This window comes from Bos indicus, chromosome 1, assembly GCF_029378745.1.
Source record: "Bos indicus isolate NIAB-ARS_2022 breed Sahiwal x Tharparkar chromosome 1, NIAB-ARS_B.indTharparkar_mat_pri_1.0, whole genome shotgun sequence".
Classification (NCBI taxonomy): domain Eukaryota; kingdom Metazoa; phylum Chordata; class Mammalia; order Artiodactyla; family Bovidae; genus Bos; species Bos indicus.
The window spans coordinates 145,372,943-145,393,426 of record NC_091760.1 but is presented as its reverse complement, the minus strand read 5'-3'; the positions used below and the strand labels follow the sequence as shown (position 1 = coordinate 145,393,426).

The 20,484-nt window shown below is 49.9% G+C and overlaps 1 protein-coding gene across 12 annotated transcripts in view; it reads right to left on the bottom strand.

Moving 5' to 3' along the window:
• Positions 1-20,484, bottom strand: part of ADARB1 (adenosine deaminase RNA specific B1) — a 116,106-nt gene that overhangs the window by 32,731 nt on the left and 62,891 nt on the right. For 4 of the 12 annotated variants that reach the window (XR_002180986.2, XM_019963238.2, XM_070796021.1 and 1 more), the window contains exons 3-7: positions 15,260-15,295; positions 8,758-8,832; positions 8,556-8,594; positions 4,088-5,022; positions 334-448 (exon numbers count right to left, since the gene is read on the bottom strand). Coding sequence is in view for 11 of the 12 variants with exons in the window: in XM_019963238.2 (XP_019818797.2) it covers positions 334-448; positions 4,088-5,022; positions 8,556-8,594; positions 8,758-8,832; positions 15,260-15,272 (1,177 nt within the window). In the remaining variant the exon portion in view is untranslated. Of the gene's footprint in view, positions 1-333; positions 449-4,087; positions 5,023-8,555; positions 8,595-8,757; positions 8,833-12,813; positions 12,960-15,259; positions 15,296-20,484 lie in introns of those variants that run through there. The other 8 variants (XM_019963247.2, XM_070796024.1, XM_070795987.1 and 5 more) reach the window with 5 other exon arrangements.

The following is a 20,484-nucleotide window of genomic DNA, read 5'->3' as shown; positions in this document are numbered from 1 at the left end:
GACGTGAACTGACACACCAGAGATGGCTACTCTCAGTGAAGTGAAAACCAAGAGGTCTCCTGCATTTCCCAGACTCACTCGAGAGGATTCATGTAAGATTACTGGAATCAAATACTAATACAGGATGCTTTCTCCAAACAAAACACTCAGGTTAAACAGATGAAATGGTGGGGGAAAAAACATAAGTGCAGCTCCTCCAGTTGCACACAGCAGACATTCTGAAGGAGAACGAAAAAGTAGCCTTCTGCTCCTTTCAGAGACTTCTGTACACTGAGAGCGTGTCTTCTTCATTAAGTGTGAGAACACGTAGTGGACACACACTGACACGGTTACCTGTTGTCATGACGATTCCAGCAAGGACCTTCCTGCGCGCGTGGGGGGAGGCGAAGCTGTCTGTCAGGTCCCCAAACTTATCCAGCACCAGGCGGGCCACGGCATCGGCCAGGACCTGAGGACCAAGAGGGGGTCAGCGCCCTCTGGGGTTACGTTCTGGGGCCTCTTCTCTGAGCCACACGGTAGGTCTGGCAAATGAGCATGTGAGTGTGTGTGTGTGCGCGGGCACGCACACGTGTGCATGTGCAGTTTTGCCTCCAAGACATTTCTTGGAACCAGGCACCCAAGGGGCATACGAGGGTCTCTACGGACAGGATGGCAGGAGCCCAGCCATGTGGGAGCTGCATAGAGCAGCTAAGGCCTCCCATCCCAGCCCTGTCTCTGGGGGAACCCAGGCCCAAGGAGGCAAGATCACTTCCCTGCCTCCCTCTGTGGCTTGGAGCCAGAGCTCTGAGTCCTGCAGCCACACTCCCCAAGCAATAGGGCTTCTGGAGGAAGTAAGAGCACAGGAGGGAGGCCAGAACGGCCCTGCAGGGGCCACTCAAGATGGAAAGGGGAGTCAGAAGGGAAACCGTATCTCAGCACCTCCCTCCCAAGGCACCAGTCCACCTGCGCCTGTTACCTCCACATCTGAGACCAGAGAGCAGCACTGCTCAGAGCCCCACAGGCGAGGGCTCTGTCCCCTAGCTGGGACGACAGGGGAGGGCTGCAAGGCTACTTGCGCACAGTGCTGGTCGCGTCTGGGGGGTGCGCAGCACTGCACTTGGGGGCAAACGGCTTCGAGAGTGTGGACCTGGTCCTCCTTCTACAGCATGGACTGAGGGACCCCCTGTGTTCTGGGAACAATGCCTGATGGGAAGGGGTTCAAGGAGTCACGTGGGACCCATGTCCCAGCAGCTCACACCTGTCTCGAGTCCCCAGCTAAGCCCTCAATGAAACACTCCTGAATAGGCAGAAGAGCCATCATCCTCAATGGCAGCTTATCTGGAAAGAACAGTCGTCAGGTCACTGCCCCATCCTCGCACCAGCAACTAGCCCCAGAAGATGGTGCTCACAGCCAAGTAGGAGGGGAACAGGAGAGTGGGGACAGGGCCAGGACCCCACCCTGCACCCTCGGAAAAGGAGCAAGGCTATGGGTGAGCGCAAGAAAGGCAGCAAGACCGCGGACAGGACAGGACGTGGAGGGAATGTGAGCGAGAGGAGACAGCGGCCCCCCTACAGGGTGAGGAGCTCCAGACAGGCGGACGCAGAGTCTGGGCTCCTGCCACGCCTCTGCCTGGGCAGTCCCCCACCCACCATCCCCCTCACACACTGGCATGAAGCCCCTCCCTCCAGCTTTGGGGCGGACAAGGTCACACAGCAAGCACGCTCTCACGGTCAGTGGGGACTGGGTGGGCTCCTGGGACACCTTGCTTGGGCCACGTCCATCAGGTTCATGGGTAGCCCTGTGCTCACCACGTGGGCAGCACCATCTGACTTTATAAACTCTCAATGCCCCATGAAGGCAACATGGAAGCAACAAGTCCCTGGGACCAGGGACGGCACCCCCACATCCTTCAGGGTGACCCCAGGAAGCCAGCAAGACACCTCACTCCCAGAGTGTATGTCTGGAAAAGGCCATTGAGTCCAGAAATGACGCTAAGAGGACCGACTCTGAAGGCCACCCACAGGTCCTCCCAGGAGGGCATGACTGCATCCTTGAGTACTGCTTGAGGGCAGGGAGCCACTGTGGGGCCCCTGGAAGCAGTGGGGGCTTGGGGGGAGACAGTTCACCTCACCAGACCCAGCTGGCCTGGGCCACAGAGGCAGCTGGGCAGGGCTGAGGAGGCCCCTCCCAAGCCAGCAGCTCTAGTCACTGCTCCCCACAGCTGTCACAGCCAGGACAGAAGCAGGCTGCCAGTGCACATGCACATACGCATGCACACGCATCCCTCCCTCCACAGGTGACTCCATGCAGCTTCCAACGACCCCAGTCTCTCTACACGACTGCCGACACTAGAGGACGGCGCACGTCACGAGTCGCCGCGACCACAGCGTGGAGGAAGCTTGGCTGGAAAGACTGCATCAAATGCTCAACTGGAAAAGAAAGTCCCTCGGGAGCTGGTGCCCCTGATGTGTGCAATGATGAATGGACCAATAGTCTTTATAAATCATATAACAAGAGGCTAATACAGGAAGCAGTTACTTGGCTCATTTTTTTTAAAAAAACAGTAATATACTTTGAATATATTACTTTACATTGAGGCTGTATTGGTTGTTTTCAGCAAAAATAAATAAATAAAGTTCCTCCTTTCACAGCTGAGAACTACTGGTCCTCAAGAGTCCCCCAAAGGCTGGATGGGGGTGGGTTTTCCTGAGGGAGTGCAGGCTTCCTGTCAACCTGGGCTCCTCCATACCTTCTCATCACATCAATGTGTATTTTATCCTCAAACTGAATCATATGATAGAAAGCATTAGAGAACAGGGTGAGACTTTCTCCCTGAAATAAACATCTTCACAATAGACCAGAAAGATGTTGGATTTCCATGAAAAGCAGCAATAAATAACCAAACAGTTCTAGGGTGTTGAGATAACTAAGTATTTCTCCTTCACTCTCCTCAGAGCCCCCCGTGATATGTCCCCTCTTCACCCTGAGATGACCCCTCACCTTCTTGTGAGATGACATCACCCTTCACAATGAAATGTCCCTTCTCTTCACGCTGAAATGTCCCCTCCCCTCACCCTGAGATGACCCCTCCCTCACCCTGAGATGACCCTCCTTCACCAAGATGACCCCTCCCTCACCAAGATGACCCCTCCTCACCCTGAGATGACCCTCCCTCACCCTGAGATGACCCCTCCTCATCCTGAGATGACCCCTCCTCACCCTGAGATGACCCCTCCCTCACCTTGAGATGACCCCTCCCTCACCCTGAGATGACTCTCCCTCACCAAGATGACCCCTCCCTCACCCTGAGATGATCCTCCCTCATCCTGAGATGACCCCTCCCTCACCCTGAGATGTCCCTCCTTCACCAAGATGACCCCTCCCTCACTCTGAGACAACCCCTCCCTCACCAAGATGACCCTCCTTCACCCTGAGATGACCCCTCCCCTCTTCTAATTTTCCTGCTTCGTGCCCTGTCCAAGAGCAAACTAAGAGCAGTGCCCACCTGTGGCTGAGCAGGCAGAGCTCTAGGGACCCCACGGGGACTCCAGGTGCAGAGACCCCTGGGACCCTGGGGCTCTGGATCTCTCGTGGAAGCCCAACACCCCAGGCCTTGTGACACATGCTCACCACTGTGGAGGCTTGGCCTCTGCCTGGACACGCTCCACAAGGCCCTGGGACCTTGACCCCAACTTGGGTTTCAGCGGCTGACCAGCCAGCCTCACCTGTCCTGCACCCGGGGTTCCATGTGGGAGGTGGAGGGAGGAGACCGCCGAACTGTGACCCGTGCAGGGCTCCGGTCCCTCTCCTGCCTTCCCGCTGCTCTGAGACAGGCCCTGCGGGGTGTGGTCGCCACAGGGTGGGCAACAAGGTGAGGGCGCCTTGGCCTGCCTGCCGTGGGCACCACTGGCCACAGAGCACCTGTTGGCGCTGGCTTCGGCTGGGCTCCCACGCCCACACAAGCAGCACAGTAGAGGGAAGGCCACCGGCAGCCTGGCTTGCAGGAGCTCTCTCTCTCCTGGGGACAGGGCGGCGGAGAAACTGACCCCGACCCCCGCACCTGGTCTAAGAGCGTTAGCCACACACGGCGTTCAGCGGCTCTCTCACCTGCGGCAGGTGCAGCTGCAGGCCCTCGCTGGGGATGGGCTGGCGAGACGGGGTTTGATCCAAGTGCAAGTTAAAGATAGTCGCCAGGGCAGACTGTGCGGCCCGGGCCTTGGCCAGCTTTTTGTTCCTCCCAGAGCCTTCAAAGAACTGGCCGTCCACGACCACGGACATGACGAAGTTCTTGGCGTGGCTCTCCCCACTCTCTGAGAGGAAATCGTACTTGAGTCCCGGGCGCAGCTCGTTCAAGATCATCACAGGGTTCTTCCCGCTGGGCGGAGGGAAAGGCGGGGGCCCAGGCAGGGGCGGCTGGGCCAGGCCGGCGGGCACCGGAGACGCAGCCAGACTGAGGTCCCCACTGGAGCTGAAGGAATCATCGCCATTGGAGCCCAGGTAGAAGGGCACCTCCGACCTGTCGGGCGTCTCGAAGCCGTTGAAGAGCGCATCAGGGAAGTCAGCCTGGTCAGACGTGAAGTCCGCGTTGGTGGACAGGCTGCGGCCCATGGCCAGGTGGGCCTCGGAGGCGTTGGGGAACTGGACGAATGAGCGCAGGGCCTTCTCGGCCGCGTGCAGCTTGGCCTTCTTCTTCGTGGGGCCGGAGCCCTCGAACACCTGTCCGTTGACCTCGACGGACATGAGGAAGAGGGGCGCGTGTACTGGCCCCGTCTGCGACAGCAGCGTGTACTGCAGGCCGGGCTTGATCTCGTTCAGCTGCATCAGTGCGTTCTTGGGCAGTGCTGGGCCCGGCGCCCTCCTCCGCTTCTTCAGGCGGAACTTGGCATGGCCGTTGCTGCCCTCGTCCAGGGCCCGCTTCCTGCTGGTGCCCCCGCCGCCCCCGTTGGAGAGCGGGGCACCCTCGCCAGGCCCTGGGGCGCTGCCGTCCTTGGGGGGCGCGCCGTCCAGATTGCAGTTTTCCTTAACATCTGTGCTGCTCGAACCTGCGGTGCCCAGAAAGAGTAACTTACAACGCCTTCGTTGCAGGATCTTGTAAATGCAAAATTTATAGATTCCTTTATCTCTCTTTGTAACTGGTTAAGTGATGTGTGCTTATATATCTTATTCCTGGCTGCACTTTTAACCACAGAACTATCCGCCTACATTGGAACAAGCAATTTGATGTTCTGCTAAATAATGGCTAATCCTGTTTCTATTTAGTATCAACGACTGCTTTTGCATCAAAAGGTGAATCTTCAAGTCATCTTTTTCTATGAGAATATTCTGAAGCATCAAAGGTATCTATTCAAGCTTATCAAAATGTGGAATAAACGAATCCAAGAAGACCTTACATTAATAATCTAACACCAGTATCAACAAAGCGCCTTTTATTCTAGCATTTCCTTCTTTTCAAGGCTGTTTCTCATCCTATACCCGTACTGGGCTTTCAACTGCAGCCTTTCCAGAAGAGAAAACATGATTTAAAATACACATTCACAAGTCACTTAGTTTTTCTGGTTTAAAATATTCAATTAATATGTGCAGTTGTTTGATTTGGTTCATGGATAAGTCTTAGAAAACTGTTTATGTAAAGTGTTCTGGCCTTTTAGAAATTATTTTGAAGGACACAGCTTCACTTCTGGTGCTCAGTTAACATTTTTTCAATATGTTATGGGGGCCGATTTGTCTCTGAATCCTTAATACACCCCATGATACAAAAAAACATATAAGGCCAGACATGAAGACTGACACGCTGGTGGTGGCCACGGCTTCCCAACTTCCTGAGGGTGGCAATGTGCTCCTTTTTAGAAAAACAAATATTTGATGAAATTACAAAATAATTTGGTTATACTACCTTTTAAAGGTAGTTTATTTTTACAACTAATAAAAATAATTTCTAGAACTCTAAAAGTTCATGGCAAAATAAACATGATTTTAACTTCAAAAAAATGGGAATAAAAAAGCACTCACTCTTCTCTTTAAGTTTATCAAGCTTTTTGGAAAAGAGAAAAAGCAGTAACTTCTTGTTTTCCTAGTTAGCTTGCATAGGCCACTGGCTGCAGGAAGCACATGGTTAATGACCACTGGGCTTTACAATACTGTTGATGTGAGTGTATTTAAAGCCCTACTGCTAACTTTTGAGAATCCACAAGTGTTTTCAGCAACGGAATATTGCTCACAATCATAAGCTGGTTTACAGGTGCCCCATTAGGTGGCCCCCGCTCCATCTCTATTACTTAACGTGAAAGAAGATTCTGACTATGCTAAGGAGGCCATTTCTATTACTTAACGTGAAAGTAGATTCTGACCATGCTAAGGAGGCTGAGGATAGCCATAAAGACCTTCCAGCTGGACCCATGGGAGGCATTTAACGTGGCAGCAAGTCTGGGTCCCCGGCTGCCAGTGCCCACAGTTCAAGTTCCTGGGCTCCGGGCTGCCATCTTCACTGAGATGCAAGAATGGTGCTCATGTAAACAGCCACAGGGAGACTGGCTCTATCTCTGCTATGGCTGAGATTAGGACACTGCTAAGCCTTCCCTGGTGGCTCAGACAGTAAAGCATCTGCCTGCAGTATGGGAGACCAGGGTTCGATCCCTGGGTCAGGAAGATCCCCTGGAGAAGGAAACAGCGACCCACTCCAATATTCTTGCCTGGAGAATCCCATGGGTGGAGGAGCCTGGCAGGCTGCAGTCCATGGGGTCGCAAAGAGTGGGACACAACTGAGAGACTTCACTTTCACTTTCACGCCTTCCTGGGACTCACTGCCTCCCAGGTACACCTGACACACACACCACTTTCCCAGTTGACAAAGTTGACGGAATGGACACTAAATTTTCATTTATAACATCCTCCAGCAAAAGCTCAATAGGTTACTCCTTTCGGTGCTCCAAGGAAACAGAAGGTTAGAGAGGGCAGAGCGAGACAGAGTTTAGGTTAACAAGTGAGCGAGAGCACGGCACACCGCACGGCTGCGTACATTCTCATGTTACTGCCAAACAATTATCAGTAAAGAAGTCAAGTCATGGTAAACATTCTGACATGCATTTAATCAAATGTTCATACTCTCTGAAACCAATGCTTTCCTTTAAGAAATAAAAATAGTGTTGATTATAGAAAAATACACTTTCTACAAGAGAGTTCACATGAATTCTACATTCTTCTGTGCTTCAGTTCACGTGGCTTCTACGTTCTCATGTACTTCAGAAGCTCGGAAATGCTACTCATGCTCTACTTTCCTAAAAACGCTTCTACATAAAGGCAAATAAAACACCAGAATTGCAAGAAGACATCCCACCCTCACAACTCTTCTTAAATAGATGCTTTCTATTTCCATATCATGCTATTTTATTTCATAAATGTGAATACTAATCATGATAAAAATGATCATTGCTTTCAAAATGACAGAAAAATATGGGACTGGCATTTCAGTTTCAGCACTAGAACCAGCAGCTTATCTTTCCAGAAAACGTATTCAGAAGGACTCTTTATCTAGTAACTGACCCCCAGAGCAGTCTGGGGACAGTTACATAACCTACAGCATTGTGAAGCTTCCTCCCAAACCCGACGGCCAGCACCGTGGACAACAGCTCACAGTCCTGACAGCAGGGGGAGGGCTGCATGGGTGACAGTGGGCGTGGGGAGTGGGTTGGCCCCAAAGCCCCCCGAGAGTGACCGCTGGGGCAGTGGCCTGGAGAAAGCGCGGGCAGCCAGAGGCCGCACCCACGCCGCCATGTGGCCCGAAACCGCACCTGGTCACGTCTTCTCATGCCAGCGTCCTGGGGGTGGCCTCCCACACGAGGGCACACAACTGCAGGGTCACCTGGCAGAGACCCAGCAACCCACAGTACCCACTACCCTCGGGGACAGAAGCCTGGATTCTGTGAGCAGACAAGCTAACCCCAACGCCTCAGCTATAGGCTCTGGGTGAGGCCGCAGGACGCTAGGCTGAAGTGTGTCCTCATCCCGAGTGACCGTTCATCCCTTACACCCATGGGTTCTTCCAGGGATACCTCAACACACACAGGTAACAGGAAGGGCACATATCACACACACCAGAACTCTCAGGTCTCTGCTGTGACCTCCCTACAGAACACGCCCAGCCTCTGTGGGAACCTGTAACCTTATCTAACTGCTCTGCTACCTGGGATCAGCAACAAACAGAACAGAGAAGTGTGTCTACTGACTCTTTATAGGGAACAGGGTCAAGGGTGGAGCCAAAGCCAGGGAGGGCAGTGAGGAGGGGCTTCAGCCAACTCCAGCCCTGAGGCTCATCAAACAAGACCAAGAGACTCGTGTGAGCCCTTCCCTCAAAGTGCAGGACAGCCCACTGCACCTGAAGGTTCTAGGCACCTACACGGCCAATCTCAAAGGCCACCTTAGATTTACACAGATGGAAATCACGGCCATTGTTACGAGAAGCACATAGGGACATGAAGCATGCGGCTTTATGGCGTGTGTGCCTGGAGGCTGGGCCCCTCCTTTCAGCCATGTGCGCTGGGGCCCCAGGGCGAAAACAAGAATAAAAATTCAGACAAACCGCTATAAGGAAAACGCCCACAGCAGACTCCGAGACCTACTGTAGAGAATATATGAAAATTAAACACATGCCACTGTGAACAGGCTGTATCGAAGGAAAAAAATAACCCTCCCCAAATCGGTCCCATTGCATAAATTTACAACACTAAGATTTTAATAGAAAAATGAGCCACTTGACACTACAGGATAGGCCTGGATCTTACTCATGTTTTCTTCATCTTCTATATCCATGGCAAAATACTTCTGAGGGTTTCTTGACTGGCGGAGGCTGTTTCTGTCTGAAAGACATCAAGAAGACCACACTGAATGTACAAGTAATGTAAGTCTCCTCTGTGGGAAAATGGCAAAACAGGATGGTTAGGTCTGCCCTCTGGACAGCATTCTGATGCTCCCACATCCTGAGCACATACCAGGAACCCCAGGGTCCTGGCCAGGACTCTGCAGCTGGGGTGGGGGTGGGGCAAATTTCAGGCCACGTTGCAAAGGGCAGCCTGGATTCTGGGGTCAGGACCATGGAGAGCTCCAAGCCAGGGCAGGGTGAGGACCTATGCATCCCAGACTCATCAAGACAGACCCCAGACAGACTTCAGGCCCGGCTGCCACGTGATCTCTGCTCTGGGGAGACTTCAGTTTTTGGGTCATAAGATAAAGCTGTGGAGCAAGAACAAACATGCCTCAGCATTCACCCCACCAGTCCCCTCTCATCTTGAGCAGCATCGCATGGATGACATTAAAAAGTAAGCAATTCCTCAAATCTGACCTAATTTCTTAACTATGTATAATTTATTATTTTGTTGGCAGGAGAAACCACAAGAAATCCTCAAAGAACAATTATTTCAATTATATAATTTTTAACAAATTCAAGAGTTTCCTCTTCCTAAATATTTTGGCTGTACTTTGCAGGATCATACTAATGTGTTTGCTGCTGTTTGGTTGCTAAGTCGTGCCCTCTGCTTGGTCCGATTCTTTGTGGACCCGATGGACTGCAGCATGCCAGGCTTCTCTGTCCTCCACTATCTCATGAAGTTTCTCAAATTCATGTCTATTAAGTCGGTGATGCCATCCAACCATCTCATCCTCTGCCACCCACTTCTCCTCCTGCCCTCAATCTTTTCCAGCATCACGGTCTTTTCCAATGAGTTGGCTCTTCCCATCAGGTGGCCAAAGTATTGGAACTTCAGCATCAGCCCTTTCAACGAGTATTCAGGGTTGATTTCCTTTAGGATTGACTGGTTTGATCTCCTTGCTGTTGAAGGGACTCTCAAGAGTCTTCTCCAGCACCACAATTTGAAAGCATCAATTCTTCGGCACTCAGCCTTCCTTATGGTCCAACTCTCACATCGTACATAACTACTGGAAAAACCATAGCTTTGACTGTGGTGGCAAACTGATATCTCTGGTTTTTAATATGCTGTCTACATGTGACATAGCTTTTCTTCCAGGGAGCAAGTATCTTAAATTTCATGGTTACAATCACTGTCCAAATCTTGGAGCCCAAGAAAATAAAATCTGTCACTGTTTCTACTTTTTCCCTTTCTATTTCCAATGAAGTGATGGGATCGGATGCCATGATCTTTGTTTTTTGAATGTTGCATTTCAAAATAGCTTTTTCATTCTTCTCTTTCACCCTCATCAAGAGGCTCTTTAGCTCTCCTTCACATTCTAGAGTGGTATCATCTGCATATCTGAGGGTGCTGATATTTCTCCCAACAGTCTTAATTCCAGCTTGTGCTTCATCCAGTCCAGCATTTTTCATGATGTACTCTGCATATAAGTTAAAAAAGCAGGATGACAATATATAGCCTTGATGTATTTCTTTCCCAATTTTGAACCAGTTAGTTGTTCCACGTCCGGTTATAACTGTTGCTTCTTGTCCTGCATACAGGTTTCTCAGGAGACAGGTAAGGTGTTCTGGTATCCCACTCTTGAAGAATTTTCCATAGTTTCTTGTGATCCACACAGTCAAAGGCTTTAGCAATGAAGCAGAAGCAGATAATTTTCTGGAATTTCCCTGCTTTCTCTATGATCCAACTGACGTTGGCAATTGGATCCCTGATTCCTTTGCCTTTTCTAAACCCATAATAAAGAATCCCATCAAATTGCCATTGAGGAAAAAAGAGATTGGCAAATTTTGTAGTAACATGTTGCTTTGTATACAAATTAAATTGTAAATCAGTAAAAGGCAAATTTACTGCTTTTAAGAAAATGGTGACGAAAATGAGCTCAATCATGCTTGTATCTTATACATCTCTCTCATATAACACATACATAAAATAGTTTCCATGACAATCATTTGTTAATAACACTAACCCTTACTGTGTATCTGGCAAATACAGTTAAATGAGTTAAAAGTTAAATGGGTTTCTGTTTCTTGGCTGTGCCATGCAGCATGTGGAATCATAGTTCCCCAAGCAGGGGTCGAACCTGGGCCCCTGCAGTGGAAGCAGAGTGTTAACCGCTGGGTCACCAGAAGCCCCTCTGAGTTTCTATTTAGACTCCTTTATTCAACAAAGTGTTTCAGATAGTCTTTAAAGTATTAATATTTTATATTCATGAATTACTTCAACATATATGTTTCTGAAAATGTACTATAGGAAAAGCACAGTACTGGATACTATAAGAACCTAAAATGAATCAGATGGACTCTGCAACTGAGAAAATTAAATAAAAATATTGTCTGGATAGCTGACTATATTAAGGAATTACTTTTGATCATTTTAGGTGTGGAAATAGTGTTTTTATCTTTTGCGATATATACTGAAATCTTACAGATGAAATGGCACCTGGGATTTATTATAAAAGATGACCCAGTGCAGTGGGGCAAGTAGATACAGATGAAACTGGGGAGCTGGCAGTGCTGGTGCTGCCAGGGTGAGGGCTCAGGCTGCGGTTCTGTGTTGGTGTGTAACCTTCCCACTATGGAGGCTGTTAAAAGTAATGCCCTTGAGATCTAGCGTGGACGTGAGTACCCCGGGTGAGGCATGGGTGCTCTGAGGAGCCTCGTGCGGTGGCTGTGCTGAGCCTGGAGGGGAGGGGCCTTTGGGAAGCACAGAGGCTGAGTGAGAAAGGACTTACTGCTGAGAGACTCGAAGACCAGTCTTGGAAGCAACCACACAAGCCGTCCAAGCACCCTGCTCTCTCTGGCTGAGAGCTGGACTCGAAGCGGGCAGAGGGGCTCATGTGGTGGGAGGTCAGAGGGCACGTCCGTCCCCTCCCCTTCAGCCCGACTGGAAACCCCAGACGGCGCAGCACAGCACACAAGAAGGCTTGGGCAAGGGGTGGGGGAGAAGATGGCAGACAGCTGGGACCCGAGGATGGTGTGGCTGCAAGTCCCCTAGTCTTCTGCTTGCATCGCCACCCCAGACTTGGAGCTGAAGACACCAGCAATCTGGAAGCCCCACTGGGCAGACCCAAACTCCCAGCAAAACTGTCTCTCTGGCCAAGGGCCCAGGAGAGGCCCTCCCAGCAGGACAGGAGACTGACAGACTGAACTGCCCATTCCAGCCAGACCCCAGCCTCCCATCCAGCAGGAATACAGGGTGGGGGAGCCTTGAGTCCCATGCCCTCTGGGCTGTGACGACCCCTCCCACCCTGCCTGCGATGCAGTCAGGGAGAAGGGGTGGGAGCCTGGGCTGCCCCCACCCCGTGGCACCCAGGTGCTTGCCCCTTCCTTGCTGGGGTGACGCAGGAGGTCCCACCCAGCAGTGCCAGTGGAGGCCAGGAAGCCCAGACGTGCACTCCCACTGGCAGCAATGAGGCAGATCTCACCTCTGTTACAGAGGCCACGAGAGAAAGCAGCTGAAACAGAGATTCAAGCAGGATTCGGATCAGGGAACATAATATGTCCAGGTTGCACTTGAAGTCACTCACCAGACTGAGAACCTCAAACTGAATGAACGAAGGCAAGAGATGCCTACCCCAGGACGTCAGCATTATCTGAGAAGGGCTTTCAAGCAGCAATCAAAACAGAAGTGGGAGGGATCAGTAACCAATCTCAACACAGCCTATACAGCCCGCATCACCAAGAGAGACAGGCAGACCACACAGAACAGGACAGGGGACTTGGAGACCAGCCCGCACAGCAAACCTGCTCACTGTTGACAAAGGCAGACAAGCCACGCGGTGAGGGGAAGACGGCCTTGCCCACAGACAGCGCTGGGTCAACCAGCCATCTTAGCTCACACCCCACACAGGTCCTCGGAATGAACCACAGGCTTAATACAAAGCATAAAACTAGAAAATTTTCACAAAAATCATACCCCAAAACCAGGACTGGGCGAAGAGTTTGCAGACTAGCCATCAAATCCATAAAAGAAGAAAATGATAAACTGGAATCCATCAAAATTTATGGCTTTTGCTCTGCTAACAACCCCGTTAAGAAGAGGAAAAGACCAGCTATGGACTGTGAGCAGATATGTGAAAACCACGCATGCAACTCTCAAGAACAGAACACACACTCACATGAGGAAGAGACATTTCACCAAAGAGTGCACGCAGACAGAGACACACAGGAAATGACGTCCATCGGCATCAGCCACAAGTGAAAGGGACTGAGAGCCACATGCATCCTCCACACACCTACGAGAATGGCTGAAGCAGAGGGCTGACGACCCCAAGGCCAGCGGGCTCAAGGCGAACTGGATCACCACACAGCCACCTGGGAACCAGTCTGGTGGGTTCTTAAAACTAAACACAGACGTCGATCCCAGAGAAATGAAGACTTACATTCACATTAAAACAAACAGTGTGGGCGAATGTTTACAGCAACTTTTTTCATAACAGCCCCGACCCAGAGACAACCCAGATGCCCTTCTGCAGGGGCCCGGCTGGACACACTGTCGGCCGTCCACACCAGGAGTGCCACAGGCAATAAGAAGGAACAAACCGTTAACACACCACAACCTGGATGAGTCTCCAGAGGACTCAGCTGAGTGGAAAGGCCAACCCAAAGGTCATATATGTTACACCTATTTACACACTGGGAGCCTCGGGCAAGGCAGGCTTGAACTGCGTGGGTCACTCAGACACAGATTCCTCTCACTAAACGCATACTGCCCACTGCACATCCCAAGGCCAGCTGAAGCCAAGGCCAAGGACACAGAAGGCCGACGACCCATTACATGGGTTTTTGACGGCAGCTCTGGTCAACACTCAACCCTGCGCAGTTCAAGGGTCAACTTTCAAGGGTTCCTAAAATGAGAAAATCATAGAAATAGGGAGCAGAGCAGTGGCTGTGGGGGTCAGGGAGGATGTGGGCGTGGCTACAAAGCACAAGGGGGTGGGGGTCCTGGTGACAACAGATGCTCTGGACCTCTCCCTGGGGTCTGCCTCCCACTGAGACTGCATACCGTGTAAAGGGAACACAATTCCCCTGTATTCACAGCTGCTTGTGAATGTGGGTTCTCTCAAAATAAAAATGTCGATTTAAAAGTAGGCAGAAGGTACACAGCATATTCATATGTAACTAATCAGTGACTGGTGTGCTGAGAGGCTGGCTTCGCTGGGGTCTAGGACGAGGGGAACACACGCCGGCAGTGACCACGACGGGCAGTCTGAGCCACAGGAGGAGTCCTGTGGCCCCAGAGTTCACTCGGTCTATAGGACGTGCCTTGTTTTCCTGCTCTTTCATACCCAAGTCCTAAAAAAGGACAGGGAAAATGTCTCACAGTAGAAAATAGTCAGGCTGTGCACCGTGCCACTGAGTACGTGTGTAACAGAATGGAAGCCGGAGACCTCTTGCAGGGCAGAAGCTGGCACTTCCAGCTTGCACAAATGCCAGCTTTCATACTGAAGGTTATAAAACAAAGCAAAATAGCAAATACAAGCACTTCAGAGCATTTTACATAACCATTTTTCTTTCATTTTGAAAAGCACCTTATAGGGCCTGGACCACAAACACCGAGGAATGAAAACCCCATCAAAAATCCCATATGAACAAAATTCCAGCAACTGCCAGTGAAAGAAAAGCTCTGTTTGATAGCAACATTCGAATAATTTCTTCATTTTGCAGGATTCCCCTAAAGCGTTAAGAAGTAGGCAGTGAGGTAGGAAAGACGATTAACCTCGGCATCAAAAGACCTGGGATTTCAATTTAACTTGGCTCCAGTTATAATCTCAACTCTTTTTTACAGTAGAACTGGACACACTGATGCTAAAGTTTATGTGGAGAAATAATCAGATTTGAATAATTAGGGAAACTCTGAACTGAGGAGCAACGAGGTGGGGCTGGTCCTCCCGGACTGGAAAGGATGGAGCCCCAGAATGTGCTCACGGCTCATGGATGCAGAGCAGAGAGACAGACTCAGGACAGAAGGGCTTCCCCAGCACTGACCAGTGCCCTTTAAAACAAGTGGGGCCAGACCCTAGGTGACCCCTGGAGGAAGAGGAGGCTGGAGCCGCCAGGGCCCTCGGTCAGTGTCGGCGTCAGCTCCCTGTGGGTTTGCGTCTGACTTCCCATAACGCCACCCAATGGCAAAGCTTTACTTTCTAAGTGGCTGGTGGGTAGATGGTCATCTGTTGTGTGATTCCTTACACACTTGTAGGTGTTTCTGATGTAAGATAAAGTATAAATAAATACGTAAACTATAGCATTTCTCTCTGCATCTTATCTCTCACTGTGGAAACACCAACCTGCACACATGCCTCCCCTCCCTTGGTGAAAAGAAGGGTTTCTGGAATAAAATACGAAGAACAGGACTTACTCACATTCAAGATGCATCAGAACATGAATTCTCTGTTGTGCTGGTAAAAAAAAAAAAAAAAAAAAAAAAAAGCTATCCTGAGGAATTCACTAAAAATTTTAAAAATGTTAAGAGAGACAGTAAACTTGACAAAACTTACTAGTAATTATTACTCATTTTAATCTACCTTATGCTCTGAAAAGGATGGTTTTGAAAAGGTTTTACATATTCTTAATGACTGTTATGGGTTTCAGTTAGGAGCCATACACTACAAAATTTTAAACAGAGAATTGTTAAAATGAAGATTCTTCATGTTAATTCTTTTTACTATAAATCAATCAACTTGTTAAGGGGCTTCCCTGGTGGCTCAGATGGTAAAGAATCTGCCTGCAATGTGGGAGACCTGGGTTCAATCCCTGGATTGGGAAGATCCCCTGGAAGAGGGCATGGCAACCCACTCCAGTATTCTTGCCTTGGAGAATCCCAAGGACAGAGGACCCTTGGCGGGCTACAGTCCATGGGGTCACAAAGAGTAGGACACGACTAAGCACAGCATAGACTAATTTTGCAGCTATGGGAAAAAAATTGAAGGCTGATTCAATTATTTATTTAACAAAGGTGATTGAAGTTTAAATAATCTCAAATTCAACAACTTAATCATGCATGTTTAGAAAATGCATTCATGACTTGTATTTTGCTTCCAATATTTTGCTTTCTAAACAAAGTAGTATCACTAAAATATTCAAAACAATCAACTTATAATACTTTACAATGAAATATTTTCCTTTCTAGGAAACCACCCACATACTAGATGCTCAGTTCAGTTTCCCTTTAGAGACGCGGTACGCACTGGACACGGTTAGGCAGACTGTGTACAACAAACAAGGCTCAAGCACTACTTTCCGAAAATGAAAGTGAAACGCAACAGAGAATAATTAAAATACGCACAGCAACCGACAGGAAGACTCTTGGAGGCAGTTGTATCAAGCTTGCAGAATGCGAAGTTAACACACAAAGACAACTGCTTTCCTACATGCGAGCAATGAACTAGAATTTGACATAAAAAACAATACTGCTTACATTAGTATCACTCCCCCCAATGAAATACATTTAACAAAATATGTAAAAGATCCATATGAGGAAAAGTACAAAACTCTGATGAACAAAACCAAAGAACTAAATTAGTGGAGATATAATCCAGAAAGACTCAACAATGTCGGTATCGGCTCTTCTCAACTTCACTTATAGATTCAACAAAATCCCAATAAAATCCCAGCAAGGTATCCTGTGGAAACCAACTGACTTGTTCCCATGTTCATATGGAGAGGCGAACACCCAGAGCAGCCAACATAATATGAAGGAGAAGAACAGAGGGGCCCTGACAGTCTGTGACTTCAAGACTCACTGTGTATACAGCTATAGGAATCAAGACAGATCTGAACAAAGATGGTGGAACAGAAGGCCATGTGCTCATCTCTTCCTGCAAGAGCACCAAAATCACAACTAGCTGTTAAACCACCATCGACGGAAGGACACCGGAACCCACCAAAAAAAGATACTACATCCAAAGACAAAGAAGAGGTGTACAACCACAGAAAAATCAAACCCCATACCCATCGGGTGGGTGACCCACAAGCTACAGAACAGTAATACCAAAGAAGTTCCCCTGCTGTTGTGAAGGTTCTGAGCCCCACATCAGGCTTCCCAGCCTGGGGATCCAACAAAGGGCCTGGGAGTGCCCAGGGAATCGGGCCGAATGAACTTTTGGGCCAACCCAATACAGTCCACTGGAGAAGGCAATGGCATCCCACTCCAGTACTCTTGCCTGGAAAATCCCATGGATGGAGGAGCCTGGTAGGCTGCAGTCCATGGGGTCGCTAAGAGTCGGACATGACTGAGCAACTTCACTTTCACTTTTCACTTTCATGCATTGGAGGAGGAAATGGCAACCCACTCCAGTGTTCTTGCCTGGATAATCCCAGGGGCGGGGGAGCCTGGTGGGCTGCCGTCTATGAGGTCACACAGAGTTGGACACGACTGAAGCCACTTAGCAGCAGTAGTAGCAGTACAGTCCACAGACCTAACCCCACGTTTGTTTTAGAATTTTAACTATCAGGTGAGGGTGGCTCTGTCCACCCCAAAGGTCCCCCACTGGAGGAGCTCCTCCCCAGGGAGCCTGGTCCCCACTCATGCTGGGAAGCCCAGTAGTACAAGTACAGTAACATGCACCCACACATATGTCACGGTCAATTCTGGGAGCCTCGGGCCCTCTGTCTACTACTGCTGCTCATCAGCGGTCAGCAACTTCCCCTCCCTGTATCCTCTCCTGGCAGACATGGCGTCACCTACTCTTGCCAGAGACGGGCTCAGATCCTTCCTTTCTGAGGCAGACATGGAACTCCTCTCTCTTCACCCACCAAAGGGCACTTCAGGTGGCCCGCTGCAGAGCGGTGTCCAGGCCTACCATCCTATCACCCATGCCTGCACACACAGGCCCCAATCCTGGTGCTGGCACTTGAGGGCGCCAATAGCTACTTGTTGCATGAAAGGATGCCTGGGTGGGTGGGTGGGTGGGTGGGGGGATGAGTGAGTGGACTGGATGAATGAGTGGATGGGCGGGTGAATGAATGGATGGATGGAAGGATAGATGGGTGGGTGGGAGGGTGGGTGGTAGGATGAGTGGATGGACTAGATCAATGAGTGGATGAACAAATGGATGGATGGAAGGATGGATGGATGGGTGGGTGGATAAATGCTCTTCCTCCCTATGCCTCCAGCTGGCACAGTGCTCCACCCCTCACAAGGAGGTGTTCTCTCAGCAAGGCGGAAGCAGGGAAGGAGCCCGAAGCCTCAGGCACTGTCTGTATCTCCTCCATCTATGAGGGGAAGTTGGCCCAGTCTCTGCTGCCCTGTCCTCTGGTGGTGCTCAGAGGAGGCTCACTGCTGTGGGTCTGGGCTTCCATTTCTACAACAGGCCCCATGCCCATCCACTTCTCCATTCTGGAAAGATGGGGGTGCCCAGATGGCCTGAGCACAGGACAGTGACCATCACAGAGCACACAGATAAGGGTGCTGTAACACTCAGGACCCAGCACTCACTAGGGAAGCCCGTAACCCCAAAACACAGGAGCCTCTTCACATGGGGTTCCCCCACCTGTTCTCAGCAGCAGGCCAGGAGTGGAGGAGGTCACAGTGGAGCTGGCGGCACTCCTCGGGGCCCTGGGGAGGCTGGGGTGTGCTCCACTGTTCCCGGGTGTGACCTGGGCTCCAGCCCACCTTGGGCCTTGGGCACAGTGCCCACCAGGGCAGCAGCGTCTGCCTCACAGGTCCTGGTTGGTGGTTGGTAATTAAACTGCACATCACTCTCTTCTAACTGCCATTCATTTCCTGACGACTGAGTTAATCCCCAGAGTCTCATCCACAGCCACAGCTAACATCTGCCTTGTGGAGGGGGTGACCACAGGGATAATTCAGGATTGGTGAAAAACCACTGAGACTCCATCACTACTAAGAGCAAGTCACCTGCTGCTATGCTATACTGACAACTAATGACATTCGAAAAGCCACATGTCACACCAGGCTTTACATGTGACTGGGAGCACTTTAAAATTACACAATAGTAAAGACTACATTTCAAATTCTGTAAAATTCATCCCATAAATGGGATGGCCAGTCCTAATAACACTCATAAATTCGAAAGGCATTCTTATTAGTTTCAAACATAGGGTGTGTGGTAAACAGGAGCAGGCATTCACGTGTGCCCCACTCATCAGCGGTGTCCACAATGAGCGTGCACGCACAGCAACCACCATGAGCATGCACGTACAGTGTCCACCATGAGCGTGCACACACAGTGTCCACCACGAGTGTGCACACATGGCGATGTGCAGTGAGCACTGCTACATCTCATCACGCTCAGCCTCCCAAGATGCTGGTCTGAAAATGCCAACAGCTTTCCTACTGCAGAAAAAGATTCCAGCACGCGTGAAGACATTCAGAATTTATGTACGGTGGGGCTAACACAAACCACGTGAGTCACAGCAAGTTCCAAATGATGACACAACTGTTCTTACACTTCTCAAAACTTTCTCCAATTTAAATGTCTAGTGATGAAGGACCATGGGGAAAAAGGTGGCAAGTCTAAATTTAGGGTCTTTGGATGAGAATTCTTGCAGTTTGGGCTCCTGCCTTTGTCTCAGTTCCCTGCTGCTTGTCTTCCTGCCATCTTGCTCTCCCACGCCTGACTGATACTGTCACCCAGATGCGGGGTGGGAGCAGCAGGGACACACTGAGGCAGCACCCGCGTGCCCTCGGATCCTGGACAAGCACGTGGGCACGGCACCCCCGGAGGTCTCACACTGTGAGCCAGCCCTACTGCTCCCACTAGTGTGATTGTCTGTGGTATCGAAAGACTGCCAGTATCAAGGTGGGTTTCCTCTTCCTCCTCTCGGGACATGCACTAAAAACAAGCTCATTCTATTTCCTGGAGAGGTCACTGTCTCCTGCTGCAGAAGACCCCAAAGATGCGGTGCTCCTGAAAGACCCATTCCAGCCCTGTCGGCTGCTGGGTAACGAGGTGGCCCCCAGAAAACACCTGGCTTTTCCCTCAGTAGGGGCGTCTTTGCACTGATGATGTTTTCTGTTAGTTCACGCACGTTACATGGAAACAGCAAACTCTCAACATCTGTTAAAGCAGCGATTTGCCCCAAGGCCAGGAGTGTGTGATTTTTATAGTCAAGGGCAACTTCTGAATCTGGTGTTAAGAAAAAAATAATGATTTTAACATCTTAACACATTAAATTGAATTAAAAACCGAAATCATCTGAAGTGGTGAATGGAACGCTCTCCGCGTTTTTAAAAAGGCAAACACGTAACGGTGGCAAACAGCATGAAGAGCAGTTTTAAGGTTGGAAAAGTCAGTGAGAAAGCGTGGCAGCAGAAGGGGAATCACAGAGCGCCCGTCTCTAGAGGGAGAATCCCCCAGGACTCCAAGCCGCACACTTCTGAGATTCCATAAACGTCTTTGCAAACAATACTTTAAACCTGGAAGCCAAAGGGATTTCTAGACATGTTTCTAGACATGTTCTTTAAATCTGCCTTTGTAAGCTGGCCCCTCACTGACATTCTATGAAGTGCCAACAGAGAAAAAGAGGAGGGCTTTAAATGGAGAGCTGGAATCACTGGCATCAATAAGATGAATTCACAGCACCACAAGTCAGAACACATTCCCACAGCGCATTTGCATCCAGG